We start from the raw sequence: 17,217 nt of genomic DNA on the forward strand, positions 1-17,217 counted from the left end.
CTTTTTCTGTAAAGTAGCTGAGGCTAGGCTATGGGGAGATTGGGAGAGAGCAGCTCTGCACCTGTAAACATGAGGCTTTTCCTTTCAGTTTTGAGCAGTGCGTTAGCTGCATGCTGAGCAGTCGAAGAAACCTGTAGTATTTTTGATCCAACCAAAGTCCCAAGTTCTGTGGCAAGATTATCAGTATGGACATTGAGCAGCCACAGCCACATTGCTTTCTGACCAGGGAAATGAGCTTGTGACCTTTGGATGACTTGGGCTAAGATCTGCTCAGTGACAGCATTGTTTTTAGGCGTCTACCTAAGGTAGACTGTTTGCTGCTCCATTGTCAAGATAACATCTCTTAAATTCTTTCTTGTTTTCAACATAAGAATTAGAGGAGTTTTCCAAGGCTAGAAGGTCAGACAGCAAGAACTTATCTAGATTTCTTTGGGCAAGTTTCTCATTCTCTAGTGAGTCACCTTCATCATCATTTTAAACCCAGTTAAGTACAGTAAGAGCCTGAAGACTAGTCAGTGCCTGCAGTAGTTTATCCTAGTGAAATTTCTGGGGTGGGGTGTGGAGGGTGATGGGTAAAGCTCTCTTGTAGTAGACCAGACCCATTGCCAAAAAATGCTGAGATCTTTTACTCATCTTTTTTTTTTTTTTAAAATATTTATTTATTTATTTGAGAGAGAGAAAGAGAGAACACGGTGGGAGGGGCTTAAGGAGAGGGAGAGAAAGGATCCCAAGCAGACATCCTGTTGAGTGTGGAGCCTGATGTAGGGCTAAATTCCACAACCCCTAGATCATGACTTGAGCTGAAATCAAGAATTGGACACTTAGCTGACAGCCACCCAGGTGCCCTCTTTTATTGATCTTGAGTGGATTGAACGTTGACAAAATAGCCTGCAGGAGGGTCTGAGCAGTAAGATAGCTTTTCAGTTACCCACCCCCCAACTGTCAGGTTGAGGAAAGTTGATGGTAGCTGAGGCATCATTCAGACTTCTGTCTTTGAACCTACAAAATGATATTCAACCGGAAACTACATCCTCAATTTAGCCTTTCTTAGTAGGCAGTAAAGTGGAGGACCATTCATTGCTTGGTTGACCATCCCATTTGGTCAGCATGGTCACTCATGATTCCCATGGACTGTTGTTGATTCCTGTTAACTGGTCTTACATTCCATTTCTAGAAACTGTCAGTATTCCATCTTGATTGCTAAAACTATCAAAAATTGAAGAATTTAAGATTTTACCTTTCGTGCAAGCTGAGAAATTAGCCAGCCACAATTTCATAGATACTAGTAGAGACATGAGACTCTTGGGCAAGATGCAGGATGTCATTGCTTATGGCAGTAGCAGTAGCCAGTGTCAGCATTTGTGCTAGAAAACTAGCCCCAATTTCCATAGGGTACTGAAAAGAGAGCCGAGTGACATCTGCACAGAGTTGGTGCATTACAGGAAAGGAACTCCCAGCTTAGGGGACCAGAACTTTTTTCATTTTTCTTATTTTTTAAAAATTTTTAAGAGATTTTATTTATTTATTTGACAGACAGAGATCACAAGTAGACAGAGAGACAGGCAGAAAGAGAGGAAGGGAAGCAGGCTCCCTGCCCAGTAGAGAGCCGGGGACCAGACCTTTTATAATGGGCAGTAAACCTTTGTGACCTTTGCCGCAGGGCTGACATTATTTTTATTACATGGACAGTTAACCTGCCTTTTGCTCTTCAGGAAGACACTATATATTTCTAAGGCGATTTACTATATAAATATCTAGGACAGAAGGAGCAGTGCCTGTGTTTATTGTAAGATGTGCAAAAACGCTAGACATTGAAGGAGAGTTGTCCCTCTACCTTATTTTTGAGTTCAGAGAACATTTTTGATTACAGGTTCTTTCCCAATCAATTTTTTAAATTCTGGAAATAGACTCTTAAATAAGCATTAACATTAAACTTATTTTTTTCTGACAATACCCCTTTGCTCTCTTCAGTTCACATCCTTGCTTCTTCTCCGCCTAGACTGCCGTCATTACCAGGCTCTTGTTCTGTCTGTCCTCAACACCTCTACCAGAGGGATTTTTTCCTTTAAGATTTTATTTATTTGTTTGTTTATTTATTTATTTGAGAGACAGAGAATGAGCAGGGTGGGGAGAGGGAGAAAGCCCCCGATCTGGAGTTTGATCCCAGGACCCTGGGATCGTGGCCTGAGCTGAAGGTAGATGCTTAACTGACTGAGCCACCCAGGCACCACTACTGTATAGTTTTAAATGTTGGCAGCTAAGTAACAACAACAAAATTTTTTTAAGCCATAAAGTACAGTATTAGGCAGGCTTGCATGATGCCAGTTCAAAATCTCTGCTCTAACCTGCCATCTCTTCTTTTAGACCTTTGTTTCCAACACGCATAATTGACTTGAATAATTTCCTTATTTACCTCTTCTGTTCATCCTTAAAAACCTATAGACTCTATAAAGTCTTTAAGTGAGCCCTTCTCAACCTAGTTAGGTATCTTGGCTTTGAAGACCTTTGGAGTAATTTCAAATACATTGTGCATATGTATGTCACTGTAGTACTTACCTCACTGTATTGTAATTGATTGATTTTCTTCCTGGTCTGTATCCCCAGTAAATAAAGTTTAAGCTTCTCAGGGCAGGACCTCCCTCCCTCCCTTTCCATACAAACCGAGCTTTTAGGAATGAAAATTGCTTTCCTGGAAATTGCCTTGGAACCAAGTCCGTTAAATCAGTTGATGCTTTTAATCATCTTTAGATATTCCCTGTTTGAGTCTCAAGGATATTAATTTCCTTAATTTTGAAGGGAAAATAGAGCATTCACTAGAAAACAGACATACAATATACTGTCCTGTGGTCCACCATTGTATATGGCCCAATGTATATGGACATTATTTAATGTACTATGCCTAACAATATTTTCTTTGTTCACATTTAAAATATAGACTGTGGACATTCATAAAGAGAAAGTGGCTCGGAGAGAGATTGGTATTTTGACAACAAATAAGAATACATCAAGAACTCACAAAATAATAGCACCTGCAAATATGGAGCGTCCTGTAAGGTATATTCGGAAACCTATTGACTATACAGTTCTGGATGATGTGGGCCATGGTGTCAAGGTAAGCATTTTTAAATTGTATTAACTTGAAATAATTTATCCAGTAAATATTTCAGATAGGAAATAAGGTAATAAAAATAATTTTCTTCATGGATTCTCTTAGCTAGTAACTAGCATTACAATTTTCAAAGAACGTTTATTTAGTATTAATTATACTAAGCTTGAGGCATAGGCTGTATTTAAGAAGGCAATAAAACTTAACATGGCTATTCATCAGTTAAGCCATTTGAATCCTAGACCAGTATTACAAATTTTATTTTGAAGACTGTCTTGCTTTTACTACTGAATGAATATTTAAAAATTTAAAAAAATTATGTGCTTTATAGAGTTGGTTTAGAAAATAGTTTGTAAATACTTTAAATCTTTTATTTCAAAATAATGTATATATATTAGTGCATTTATGTAGATGTGGCTATAATTCTAGCAATTTATGAAAAATAAAAAATTGTATGTATTTTGTGTACCACCCTCTCCTCTTCACCATTTCCTTCCCCAGTAGGCTTTTAGGAGGGAGATTATTTGTTGCCCATGTTCATTTTTTTAGTATGGCAGAATTAGTTAGGTGTTTGTGGGTCATTTTGCAAACAAAATTCAAATGGCCTGGATTCTTCAGCCATTTCTGCTCGGGATAAATGAGTCCTCTGAAATTTGGTAGTTCCTTTCCTAGAGGACCATTATTTGATTTTGTATCTGATTTTCAGAAATTTTTATGAGTTTTTAGGAATCAACTAGTGTCTTGAAGATTTCCCTAACTGGCTGATCTGACAGGTGCTATTGCTAGATCTGTTGCATTCTCAATTATTTGGGGTTCCTGATCAAGAGGGAGTATAGCTGACTGACAGAACTGACTTTTATTCTACTCCCCTTGGACATTATTGGAATCTCCCCTTTGCTGTCATGCTTGGAAGCTAGGTGTAAAGTTGGAACACCGCAAATGTAGAGGAGGCTACTTTCGTTGGTTTCTTATGTTTGTACCCAGGGGATGTGGGTAGGCTTGTAAGTGAGCTTAAATTCAGTATTAATTTAAGATATTTTAGACTAGATTGAGCTATAGGATTTGAATATTAAGAGTCTGGAGAACTCTTTGTATTAACTGCCTTGGGATTAACATCTATAAATTAGGCATACATCTGTGCATGCGTGTGCTCACACGCACTCTCTTCTTCCCTTTTGGCCTAGTCTTGAGTTTTCTTTCTTCAAAACAGTAAACATGCATAAAAAAAAATTCAGTCATCATCTTAGAAGTGAATATCCTATATTAACCCTCCACTAATAATTTAATAGTTTAATACATAGTACCTTAGCAGAGTAGAAGATGAAAGCAGATTTTACAAGGATATTTTGGGTGAGAAAGTGAAACTCTTTCATCATACATGTATAAATGGGAAATGTAAATGCCGTGTAATATATATTGAAAGTATGCAGATGTTGGCAATCTGCTTTCTGTAATATGGATATTGACACGAGTTTTTTCTTTTTTTTTTTTTTTTAACTTTTTTTATTGTGGCAAAATATACATAAAATTTACCATTTAACATTTTAAGCATATAGCTCTGTGGCACTAAGTACATTTATACTGTACAGGTTATTTTTTATTTTTATTTTTTTTACTTTATTAAAATACTGAGTTTAGGGGCGCCTCGGTGGCTTAGTCATTAAGAGTCTGCCTTTAGCTCAGGTCATGATCCCCAGGGTCCTGGGATGGAGCCCCTGTATCAGGCTCCATCAGCAGGAAGCCTGCTTCTCCCTCTCCCACTCCCTGCTTGTGTTCCTTCTCTCTCTCTGTCAAATACATAAAATCCTTAAAAAAAAAAAATGGAGTTTATTTCACATGTGTGTACAGGTCATTTTTAAATATATTTTTGGCTAGGGGTAGGAAGGTGGGTGGCCTGTGAGAACAATATATCTTAGAAGCTGATTTGTGGCATTTGTCCATATTTTGTTTCTGTGATGTACAAATATATGCACAATTATTTTTTCCCTAGTCGTCTCCTTGCCATTCTATTTCTCCTGTTTTCTGATTTCTCTGAAAGATCATTGCCACCTTAATTAAATATTTCTAGAGCACAGTTACAGGTATGTGAAGGTTAGAAGTTTGGATAGTAGTTAATGAAGAAATGCTAGGGCCAAAATTATGAGAAGGAGAAGAGAGAGGTTATACTTAGTTAAGTTTTAGAATTATTTTCTTATCTTTTGTCTGCCACTTTTCTATTAGAAGTTTGTTTTCCTACCGATTGGGAAGAGTTTTTTTTTTTTTTTTTTTTTTTTTTTCTGTTAAGGAAATGAGCTTCTTTATATTGGCAGATATTTCTTCATGCTGCTGTTTGACTTTGACTTTGATGTTTGGGTATTTTAAAAAATATATATAGATTAAAAAATTGTATCCAAATATTTCTTCTTATAGCTACCGAATTTCATGTTAAGGTTTCTACACTCTGAAATTAATGTTCCAACATATTTTCTTTTGTGATGTATTATTATGTAAATAATACTATGTTAAGGCATTTTATGCTGTGAAATATATGGTGACACATAAGTTGGTAGGAAATAAAAATATACAAAAAATACCTTAAGGTAAGTCTGGTTTGACTTTTGGAAACAGTGTAACATATGGGTAAGAGAATCCTGGTGTAGGAAACTACTAGAATTATATACATAAAGGAGAATGTAAAGAAGATGAACCTTGTAAGAGAGCACAAGTTTTCAGAGTAAGTTATAGACTAGAGAAGACTTGAATACTTAGTAGAGACATTTTTAAAAAGATTTTATTTTGGGGGGAGAGAAAGCACAAGTGGGGGGGAATGGGGTGTGGGGAGGGGCAAAAGGAGAGGGAGAAGCGGATTCCCCTGCTGAGCAGGGAGCCCAAGGCAGTGCAGACAGAATCCAGGACCCTGGTATCGTGACCTGAGCTGAAGACAGAAGCTTAACCAACTAAGCCACCTAGGTGCCCCTAAATTTATTTTTAATGTTAACAGCTTTATAGCTTGGTTCATAATTTTCAAAGGACTGACTTTCAGTGTATATGTTTTTAAGCCTCAAAACGACCATGTGATCTAGGAGTTGTTACATTTTATTAGTAGAGACACTAAAGATTTACAATATGTAAATTGGGTGTAATGTTTGAAGGTTTCACTTGTATTAAACAAAGGTTAAAAGCTTTTGAGTCATACATCAAAGAAAGGATTGGCTGGCCTTATAGACTTTCAGCACATGTGGTATACAAAGCTTATGATTTACTTAGGGCTAGAAGATAGGGAGGAATCAAAGAGAATTCTGATGTTTTCAACCTGAGATTCCAGGGAAGTGGTAAAATGGCACACCATAAATGTAAATGTTAAAGAAATGAAGTGAGATCTTAAGGAAATGAAAGTCTTGTTTGGATGTGTTTTGGGGACATTTAAGTGGAAAAGTCTTGTAGGTTGCTAACAATTGCAGTATTTTAAACTGTAAAATACAGAGATTATTTTCTTCTGACACTCTCAAACTCAAAAACACTTCTGTAGACATAAATATACGTGTGATAGAAGAGGGGGAGCTCAGGGAGCTCCATGTAAGATTGAAGGTTACACCATTGCATAGTAGCAGCGTTCAGCTAGAATTTTTATTCCCAGATTCTCCATTCATTGTTTCACTTGAGACCAATTTATACTTGAATTCTTTTTCTTGTTCACTTGAAACAACAAATGAGGGAAGATGTGTGATCATATTTAGAATAATTCTAAGTTTAGAATAAGATAGTATTTAGCATATTGTAATGCTGTCACATTAGTATATCTTATTTCCAAGGATAATGTTATTCAGGTTTACAGTTCCTAAATCCAGGTGTGATATGTAGCAGCTGAGTAGGATTTCAGACATTGATAAAGACAAGCAATATCATTCTAAACACATACGAAAGAACACTAAAATTCTGGCATAATTTCTGGAAATGAGAATATATCTAAGGCAAGGTAATTCCCCCTTTGGTTGACCTTTTTTTTTTTTTTTTTAAGATTTTATTTATTTATTTGACAGAGATCACAAGTAGGCAGAGAGAGAGAGAGGGAAGCAGGCTCCCTGCTGAGCAGATTGCCCAATGCGGGGCTCGATCCCAGGACCCAGAGATCATGACCTGAGCTGAAGGCAAAGTCCCTAACCCATTGAGCCACCCAGCCACCCAGGCGCCCCTGGTTGACGTACTTAATGTTGCCATTATGATCACCTGCAAAATGGTAGATTCATATTTAGAAGGGCAAATGTTAAAGAAAGAATATATACAAGGTTAGACTCTGACCTAAAGATATTTCTTAAGTGGCATAGTACAAGTAGTGATGCTTTAGGAGTATACACAGTATTTCATATTATTTATAGTACATACTACTTCATATATAGGCTAGTTATCTTTCATAGAAGTAGCCTTTAGGATCAAAGCAATCATTCTTAAGTTGTTTTGTTTTTTTTTTTTTAAAAGATTTTATTTATTTATTTGATAGAGATCACAAGTAGGCAGAGAGGCAGACAGAGGAGGAAGGAGGCTTCTTGCTGAGCAAAGAGCCCGATGTGGGGCTCAATGCCAGGATCCTGAGATCATGACCTGAGCCGAAGGCAGAGGCTTAACCCACTGGGCCATTGAGGTGCCCCCATTCTTCAGTTTTGAATGTTAGCTAAACTGGTTCAGAAGGAAACTTAGAACTAAAGCAGCCTCTACCTTCTTACCACTGTTGGCCTGCTCAGATTTAGATTCATAAGTTATAAATCAGAGGGTGTCTAGACCCTGTTTGTTTATGCCTTAGTTAGAATCTGGCTAAGCAGCTGCTATGCATAGGGATTTGTTTTGTGTTAAACATCAAGGGGCTAGGTCCTTTTCTGAATTTGCAAGCAACATGTGATTTTGCCTTAACATTTATAGTTTGTCAGTTTTTAAAACACTGTATTACCATCATCTAATGAATACTTGGGCATTGAATGTTCAGTAAAGCCTTAGGTCTTGTACAGTGATATGTTTAAGTAGCCTTACATTGGATGTGTTAGGTGTTTGTGTTTAAATCAGTGTTTATCATCTGTGATTCAGTTGGATTAGTTTCATAGGATAAAATATTGACCTAAGACATTATTGGACCTGCATGAGAGCAGCATAATAAAGTGGTGGTTTCCTTATGAATATATTCTTTTGAAAAAATATTTGATACACATGAAAATTTCCCTGTTGCTTTTGGGTATTTTTTCTTTATAAAATATTTAAAATATTGCTGGGTAAAAGCTTATTAACATGAATTGAATAACTATAGATGTAAACGTGTCCTATCAGATATAATTTCTTTAGAATTAATTTCTACTTTTTCCCCCCTTTTTTTGCCAACGTAAAGTGGCTAAAAGCCAAGGTAAGAGATACTACTTATCATTTGATCCACAGTTTTCCCTCTATTGATAGAGGCTGCAGAGCCACTAAAATTTGAAAACTCTTCCTATGTCTGTCTGCTTTTTTCCCATAGGATTTATGTAGATTAAATAAACTCAGTTCAAATCAGCAACATTTAGCTTGGATGTGTTAATATATCAAAGATATATTGACATCTGCATTTATATAGGAACATTAATTTTGCTAACATTTATTGCTTTGCTCATTTTTTGATAGTTGCCTTGCTTTTATTGACTTACAATTAGGAGGTTTTCCAGACATATAGGACTTTGTTACTGAATTGTTAAGATAAAGATAAAGATGATTTTTATCTTAATGAATATATTAGCAAGTTGACACTGAGATGTGTAGTTTTTATTCATGTACACATCTAAAAAATTTTGGGAAATCCAGTATTTGAATGCAGATAAGTTTAATCTCAGTGACTATGTTTAACAATAAAATAATGTAGAAAATCCAATAATCACACCTATATTTGCCATAAATTGGTATGAATAGCATAAGATAATAGGAGAAAAGCCAAGAGCAAGTGGTTTTTTGACTTTTTTAAAATGTAGTACCAAAGTCTGTTAATAAAACTGTCTGGGAATCCTTACTTCACATTCTGATATTAAAAAAAATAATAATAATACATGGTGTCAAAACACTAACAGAACAATTTGATATAAAAATAAAAGCTTTTCTTTCCACATTTTAGCATGGAAATAACCAGCCTGCAAGAACTGGCACACTGTCGAGAACAAATCCTCCTACTCAGAAACCACCAAGCCCTCCCATGTCAGGCCGGGGAACATTGGGGTAAGAATTCAACTACATTTTATAAGAAAATCCATATGCAAAAGGAAAAGATGTGTATGTGACTTAAGTAAGTATAGCGTCCTTGCTGTGGGACCCTCTCAATGTGAACTACCTTTCACAAATTCATTTTGGTTCTTACTTTCTTGAACATAATCCAAAATGAACCTCCTTGTTTTATAATGGTCTCTATAGAAGTTTATACTAGAAAGGTTCTTTTGTAAATGTGTAATTAAGCATTATTTATTTTTTTATCTTCTAATTCATTTTTTTTGGGGAAAAATAAGTGTATTTCTAATGAAATTGCTGGAGGATTCCATATGGGGCTTTCACATGTGTTTACAATATTCATATTGCAGCACTTTGAATAAGCAGTGTATTTTATGTAGTTCAGCTTCATAGCCTGCAGATGTTCTTGGCGCCTGAGACTTAGGGGCTTTATCTGGAGTACCCCTAATTGTGCCCTAACTGTGTTTCTGCTCATAATCAGAGGGCCTTTCATATTTGAGCATTAGGGGTAGGCTGGCTGGAGAAACAGAAAAGATAACAGTTGGTAGCTTCTTCCTTCTCAGTGCAGTAAAAATATTGAATAATTGGTAAGACATTTCTGATAGATCATTCACCTTAACATAGGAAGGCAAATAGTAGATTTTTCATTTTTGGTTAGGGGTGAGGCATCATTATTTTATAATAAGAGGAATTAAGAATCAAAATTGTGCAGAATCTTAGTTTCCATTTTCATTCTGTAAATCCCTAGCCCCTGGAAAAAACATATGAAGTTATTAAATAGAAAAGTTAAAGCCATTTATTGAGAAACATGTGGCATTACATAGGATCAGAGCGTACTCATTCATGTATTTCAACACTGAGGTAGGAATAAATTGCAGGAGAGATACTTTGTTTTTTAATGTATAAGGATGGTGGCTTGTGGGTCACTGATCTGGGAATAATGTATAATTCAAAATTGAATATTACTGAGCATTAAAAGAATTACAATCATTATTTTTAGAAATAAGGTTAGAACTTTTAAATGACCCTTTCCTATGGTTTTAATAAGAAAAAGTAGCAAACTTCATTGTTTGTGTAGAGTAACAGAATTTATATACCCCAGTGAGGAATTTTTTTAAACAAAATGTATTACTACAAATTAAAGAAAAAAAAAACTTGTGTTATACTTGTTTACAAAGAGACAATCACAGATTTGGGGGAAAATCCCATTTATTCCTTCTTATTCATTAATCCTTTCTTTATTATTATTCTTTAGACGAAATACTCCTTACAAAACCCTGGAACCTGTTAAACCCCCAACAGTTCCTAATGACTACATGACAAGTCCTGCTAGGCTCGGAAGTCAGCATAGTCCAGGCAGGACAGCTTCTTTAAACCAGAGACCAAGGACACACAGGTAAACCTTCAATTGAGTCTTTGAATATCTGAAAGTGGGCATTACTGACTGGTGACAGACTCCTGTAAAGTTGCTGAAGTAAAGTACTGCTCTAATGCTAATATAGAATGTAAAAGATGTGAGGTACTAATATTATATATGTTTCTATAAGTAAATTTATGCCATAATTCTGCTTTTTAGGCTTTAAGTAGGTTTATACTAATTGTAGATTTGCCACCATGTTTTCTTTTTGATGGAGGTATAAATGTGTATTTGGATCAAGGCTTACAGAATGTTTTTTAAAACAGTTATTTAAAAAAGATCGAGGCAATCACTCTTAAGTATTTTTGGATAAAGGGTGAAATACCAGGGATGGGTGGCTCAGTGGGTTAAGCCTCTGCCTTCGGCTGGAGTCATGATCTCAAGGTCCTGGGATCGAGCCTCACGTCAAGCTCTCTGCTCAGCAGGGAGTCCACTTCTCAAACCCCTCTCTCTGCCTACATGTGATCTCTTTCTGTCAGATAAATAAAGTCTTTTAAAAAAAAAAAAGGTGAAATATCAGAAATTATACAACATGATTTATTAAACTTTATGAAATTGAAATAAAAAAAGACATCTTAAATCTAAGGAAATTTGTTAAGAGAGTTGATATACTAGAAAATGTAAGTTGTAAAATCACATGGATTTTTAAAAAACTTGATTATGAAGCATGACATACATTCAGAAAAGCGTTCAGTCTATTAAGTATACAACTTGATGGTTTAATACAAATTGAGTATACCCACATAACCATTCCCAGATCAGGTCCCTATTAGGCCCTTTCCCAATTATAGCCTCTACTTTCTTTCCCTGAGAAGTCACCACTCTGTGTTTGGGTACTTTTATAAAGTCAGACAAATTTATTGTAGAGCTTAATTTATTTTATTATTATTGTTATTATTAGCTTGACTTCAGCTTTATTTTATATAGTTTTTTAAAAAAAGATTTTATTTATTTATTTGACAGATATCACAAGTAGGCAGAGAGGCAGGCAGAGATAGAGAGGAGGAAGGAGGCTCCCAGCTGAGCAGAGATCCCGACACAGGGCTCCATCCCAGGACCCTGAGATCATGACCTGAGCCAAAGGCAGAGGCTTTAACCCACTGAGCCACCCAGGCTCCCCATAGCTTTATTTTATTCTTCAGTTTTATATCACTTAATAACTTGGCAAGGAACTTCTCTTTACCTTGACTTTTAGGTTGATATATTAGATAAATTTACTAAAATCATTTTGGGGGGGATTCAGTTAAGTAGGGTATGTCAAGCCTCTTAGTTGCTGTGTAATGGAAATTTGTTATTGGTGCTGTTAATAAATAAATTATTATATTGATATCTGCAGTCACTATATCAGGTCAGGCTCAATGAGGACCAAATTTTGTGTGTGTGTGTTTTTGAATAGTAATTCAAAGCACGGTTTTTCTCTCTAGTGGAAGTATTAATAGTTTAATCATATTCAATATCCAGTTACTAAGCATTACTTCATGAGGTACTAGAGATATGCCCATAAGATACAGTTTAATTTTCCAGAAGCTCATTCTGTTAGAACAGGAGATCGACAAACTTTTTTTTTTTTTTTTTTTTAAAGATTTTATTTATTTGTCAGGGACAGAGGGAGAGAGAGTGCGCGAGCACAGGCAGACAGAGAGGCAAGCAGAGGCAGAGGGAGAAGCAGGCTCCCTGCCGAGCAAGGAGCCCGATGTGGGACTCGATCCCAGGACCCTGGGATCATGACCTGAGCCGAAGGCAGCTGCTTAACCAACTGAGCCACCCAGGTGTCCCACGACAAACTTTTTAATAAAAGGACAGATTGTTAATATTTTAGGATTAGTGGGCCTTATGGTCTCTTGTGATTATTCCGCTCTGTCATTGCAGCATGGAAGCAGCCTGGACGACACACAAGTGAATGAGCATGGCTGCATTCTAGTCAGACTCTGCATATGGAACTTAAGTTTGGATTTCATGTAATTTTAATGTGTCATAAATATTCTTCTTCTTTCAGTTTTTTTTCAACTATTTAAAAATGGAAAGAATATTCTTAGTCCACAGGTTGTAAAAATTGGGCCAGTGGCCAGATTTGGTCCAGGGGCTGTAATTTTCTAACCCTAATTTTCATGTGAGGAACAGGGCACATAAGCTAATAATTGTAAAAGAGCATAATAAGTACAAAAACTTCATATGTCTGTGAGGCAGTGCTGGCACAAAGCAGGATATTGACCACCTGGCTTGAGGGACTAGGGAGAGACCACATTCAAGCAATTTTATGGTAAACAGCTTCCTCTCTTTTTCTTTTTCTTTATTTAACATATGATAATATAATTATAGAATAATCATATTGGAGAAAAAATTTTTTATTTAAGCAGTGCTAGTCTTAGCTCTCTTCAGTTTCTGGGCCTGCTATGACAGTGATGTTAATTTTTAAGACCATATGGAGCCTAAGGTTACATACATATGCATACATGTACATGTTACTAGAACAGCTGGATAGTGTGAGGTTGTATGCCTAAAGGAACAGTAAATCCATAGGGAACAGAATTGTAAGGAATTTGTTAGAGTTTAACAGTATTGACTCTTCTAGACTGTCCCATGCTGAAGCTTCACATTTGTTGTTGTTGGTGGTGGTTTGCTTGTTTTCCAGAAAGTTTCCTGTTTTATCACCATTCTTTGAGATGGGATGGAGATTTTGGTATTAATTCCAGACTAAAACTTGTTACACTTTCTTTTTTTAAAGATTTTATTTATTTATTTGACAGAGATCACAAATAGGCAGAGAGGCAGGAGGGGGGCGGGGGGAGTAGGCTCTCTGCCCAGCAGAGAGCCCAGTGTGGGGCTTAGTCCCAGGACCTGAGATCATGACCTGAGCTGAAGGCAGAGGCTTAACCCAATGAGCCACCCAGGCACCCCCTGGTTACACTTTCTATTAACTTCTATAGTATCTTGTACATTTTCTTTTGTGGCATCCATCATGTTGTTTTTTTAACGTCTGTTTTCCCATTTTCAGCTGTGAGCCCCTGACAACATGGTTCAAGTCTGCTTTAGTTACTGATTTTCATAGGTTTTAAATGAACTTTTGTTGGATCATTGTACTATAAGATTATATTGGTCATTCATTTCTCAATATGATTATCTCTTCTGATGGTTCTGTATACTGTGTTATGACTATACTGATTTCCAGTAGTTTGAGAAGTAGAGGAAAACACAAGAACTTGAAGTATTAGGGTTAAAATTGTATTGAATAGTTTTATAAACTTTTTGTTTTATGTATTTAGTACACACACACACATCATAAAAGGAGTATTTATTGGAGTGCCTGGGTGGCTCATTGGGTTAAAGCCTCTGCCTTCGGCTCAGGTCATGATCCCAGGATCCTGGGATCGAGCCCCGCATCGGGTTCTCTGCTTAGCAGGGAGCCTGCTTCCTCCCCCCTCTCTCTCTGCCTGCCTCTCTGCCTACTTGTGATCTCTCTCTGTCAAATAAATAAAATCTTTTTTTAAAAAGAGTATTTATTGGCTTTGAATTTGTCTTTCAATAAATCTCTAGAATGGCTTTTTTCAAATTTGTTTCTTGGCAGTGGAAGCAGTGGGGGGAGTGGAAGTCGAGAAAACAGTGGAAGCAGCAGTATTGGCATTCCCATCGCCGTGCCTACACCTTCACCGCCCACTGTTGGACCAGGTATGTTGTGTATTAACCTGTTGTAATATGTGCTAGAATTTATGAGCTGTATTATGAAAGTCTGAAATAATTACATTAGATGAAATTTACTTATTATTGTGATTGTTGCTAGAAGAAATGCTAATAACAAATTTAAGAAGATTTTAAAGGACATTCTCATGGAGACATTAGGACTTTACTAGCTCTTTTTTTCTTACATAAAAGCATATTACACAACATTATTAAATAGTTTTTTGTCCATTTTTCTCTAGAAATACTTGCCTTGGGCATTAGTCAAGAATGATATTTATTATTTCAAGAGCAAACCAGTATTGCGATACTTCAAAGGATGAATGTCTTTAATATGAATTATATACCAGTGAGTTGTTTTGTGGTTATTATTTTGTTAATGCCAGTGAGTTTTGACATTGCTTTGTAGGCTGTTGTCTCAGCTCTGGCGTGAGCTTCTTCTGTGACTTTACTGCATTTATGGATAATATTCCATACATACTTCAGTAAAATGCCATGAATATAAAACGGGGTTAAAATAGGAAAAATTTTTTACTCTTCAGATTATAGAAAAATTTAAGAAATCTTTGCGGAGTATTAAATTAATCCCTTGATTATTTTTGTTTTTTTTTGTAAATGAAATGACTAGTGCTAAAAATACATATTTAATAATCAAAACTGTTAGGAAAAATTCTTAGCTTCTTAAGGAGGTTGAAAAAGAAAAAATTGCTTATAAAAATGGCATATTTTACAGTTACTGCAGGTATGAACGGAGTGTCCTTTTTACCTAGTAAAATGAATTCATATTCATTTGGTCATGCTTTACATATGGGTGTCTGTCTTTTTTTTTTCCTCCCCTTTCCAAAACTTTGTACTTTCTTACTGTTTCAGAATGTTTAGTTCTCTTTCTTGTCCTCTGACCTGAATTATAAACTATTTTATTAGAAAACATTTCTGTCCCTCCTCCTTCTGGAGCTCCACCAGCACCACCTCTTCCACCACTTCTCCCAGGGAACACTGTGATAGGTGAGACTGCATAACCCCTGGAGTGATCTCATTTACTTTTTGTATTCATAATAAACTCCCTCTGTTAGACTGCTGCCTTTTATAGCTATTAGGTTGTAGGTGGTAATACAAAGGTTTAAGTGTTAATCTAATTTACACTAATTTCTTCTGGTGAAAGGCCTCTGAAGTTACACAGTTAAATGTAAAATCACATTTCTCTGAAATGTGTAATGTTTTTTATGCCTAATTTGAAACCAATTTCATGTGGTTTGTATTTGTTGCTTGTTCTGATTTCTTAAGGAAAATTACAGCAGTGATTGTTCAAAAAGATATTTTTAAATGAGTAATATTTTTTACATGAAACCTCATTTGGAACTTCCTGGTGTGTACAGTCAAAGGATTGGGAAAAGATGTAGGGTGCAGGAGGAATTAAAATGGCAAGGAAAATGATGGTGCTCCTGAGGCTTTCCTGTGGATCACAGTGTGAAAAACTCTGATACAGCTCAGTACTAATGGCATCTGGGATGCCAAGAAAAAAAGATTTTTTTTTCATCAGATACATTCAAATTTTTCCTAAATCAGAGGTGACTGGATTGAGCATATTAAGAATTCCAAATATACACATAGTATGAAACTGTTCAGCCTGGAAATATACAAGAGCAATAATCTGGATAGAAGTGGATAATGAAACGTTTCAAATGACAGCTGAGTTTCAGGTTGGGTGAAATAAAGCTGTCTAGCCACGTCTTTTCAAAGTATTAAAAAGGGGCAAAGGAGATAATAAAAAGACGACCCTAATAATAAAAATTATTGCCAGAAAGCCCATCTGAAAAAAAGTCCCTAAGCTAGTTAATAATCAGGAAAATGAAAGTTATAATCACAATGAGATTCTATTTTATATCCACCTTGTAAGTAGAAATGTGGAAGTTCATTAGTACTCAGTATTGATGAGTATGTGTAGTAACAGGAAAGTACACTGCTGGTGGAAGTTTATTAGTTGGTACTTTGGAGGGTAATTTGTTGTTATCTAGTCAGGTTGAATACGTTTCTACCTTAGATGTAATAATTTCATTTCTAGATATTTACGATCAGAGTATGGGTTCTCAGAATATGGCTACAGGTCGATGCTGAGATCCTTTTACGGAGTTTTTAGGTCAGAACCATAGTCACAATAATACTAATAATACTAAGATCTAGTTGCCTTTTTCATTCTCATGTATAAGAATACAGTGGAAGTTTCCAGAGGCTGTATGACTTATTATAAATTCATTGCTGTGACAGCTGACAAAATGTTTATTTGTGATTTGCATACTCATGTGTTTTAAAGATGTGTCATTTATAATTTCTATTAAAGTGATTACCTGTCTATAACCCACCTCTGCAAAAGCTTTTTGAGGTTCTCTAATTTTAAAACCATAAAATTTGAAAAACCACTGTCCTAGAGCAGTGGCTTTCGGAGTGTGATTCCAGGACCAGGTGCATCATCATCACAGGGGAGCTAGTTAGAAATGTAAATTCTCAGACCCCATTTTAGACCTACTCAGAAACTTTGAGGATGGGGCTCAGCAGTCTGTATTACAAGCCCTTGAGGTGAAATTCTGATCAGTGCTGAAGTTTGAGAACCAATATTTTAGAGAAACTCAGGAACCATATTTAGGAATGTTCACAGTAGTAGCATTAATATTAGCAAAAATCTGGATGCAACCCAAATGTTTACTTACAATAGAATGGATAAATTGTGGCATTCTCACATGCAAATAAAAAAAAAAGGATGATCAGTATTCACCAGGGATGAATCTTAAATAAAAAAACAAAACAGAAAGCTAGC

The 17,217-nt window shown here is 36.0% G+C and overlaps 1 protein-coding gene across 8 annotated transcripts in view; it reads left to right on the forward strand.

Annotated features, from left to right (window-relative positions):
- The window catches only part of ABI1 (abl interactor 1), a 116,973-nt gene that overhangs the window by 84,391 nt on the left and 15,365 nt on the right, over positions 1-17,217 (forward strand). For 3 of the 8 annotated variants that reach the window (XM_059404141.1, XM_059404137.1, XM_059404139.1), the window contains exons 3-7: positions 2,936-3,112; positions 8,457-8,471; positions 9,207-9,307; positions 10,569-10,709; positions 14,296-14,396. In XM_059404141.1, coding sequence (XP_059260124.1) covers positions 2,936-3,112; positions 8,457-8,471; positions 9,207-9,307; positions 10,569-10,709; positions 14,296-14,396 — 535 coding nt within the window. Of the gene's footprint in view, positions 1-2,935; positions 3,113-8,456; positions 8,472-9,206; positions 9,308-10,568; positions 10,710-14,295; positions 14,397-15,329; positions 15,411-17,217 lie in introns of all 8 variants that reach the window. The other 5 variants (XM_059404142.1, XM_059404138.1, XM_059404140.1 and 2 more) reach the window with 2 other exon arrangements.

The sequence above is a fragment of the Mustela nigripes genome, chromosome 6 (genome assembly GCF_022355385.1).
Source record: "Mustela nigripes isolate SB6536 chromosome 6, MUSNIG.SB6536, whole genome shotgun sequence".
Classification (NCBI taxonomy): domain Eukaryota; kingdom Metazoa; phylum Chordata; class Mammalia; order Carnivora; family Mustelidae; genus Mustela; species Mustela nigripes.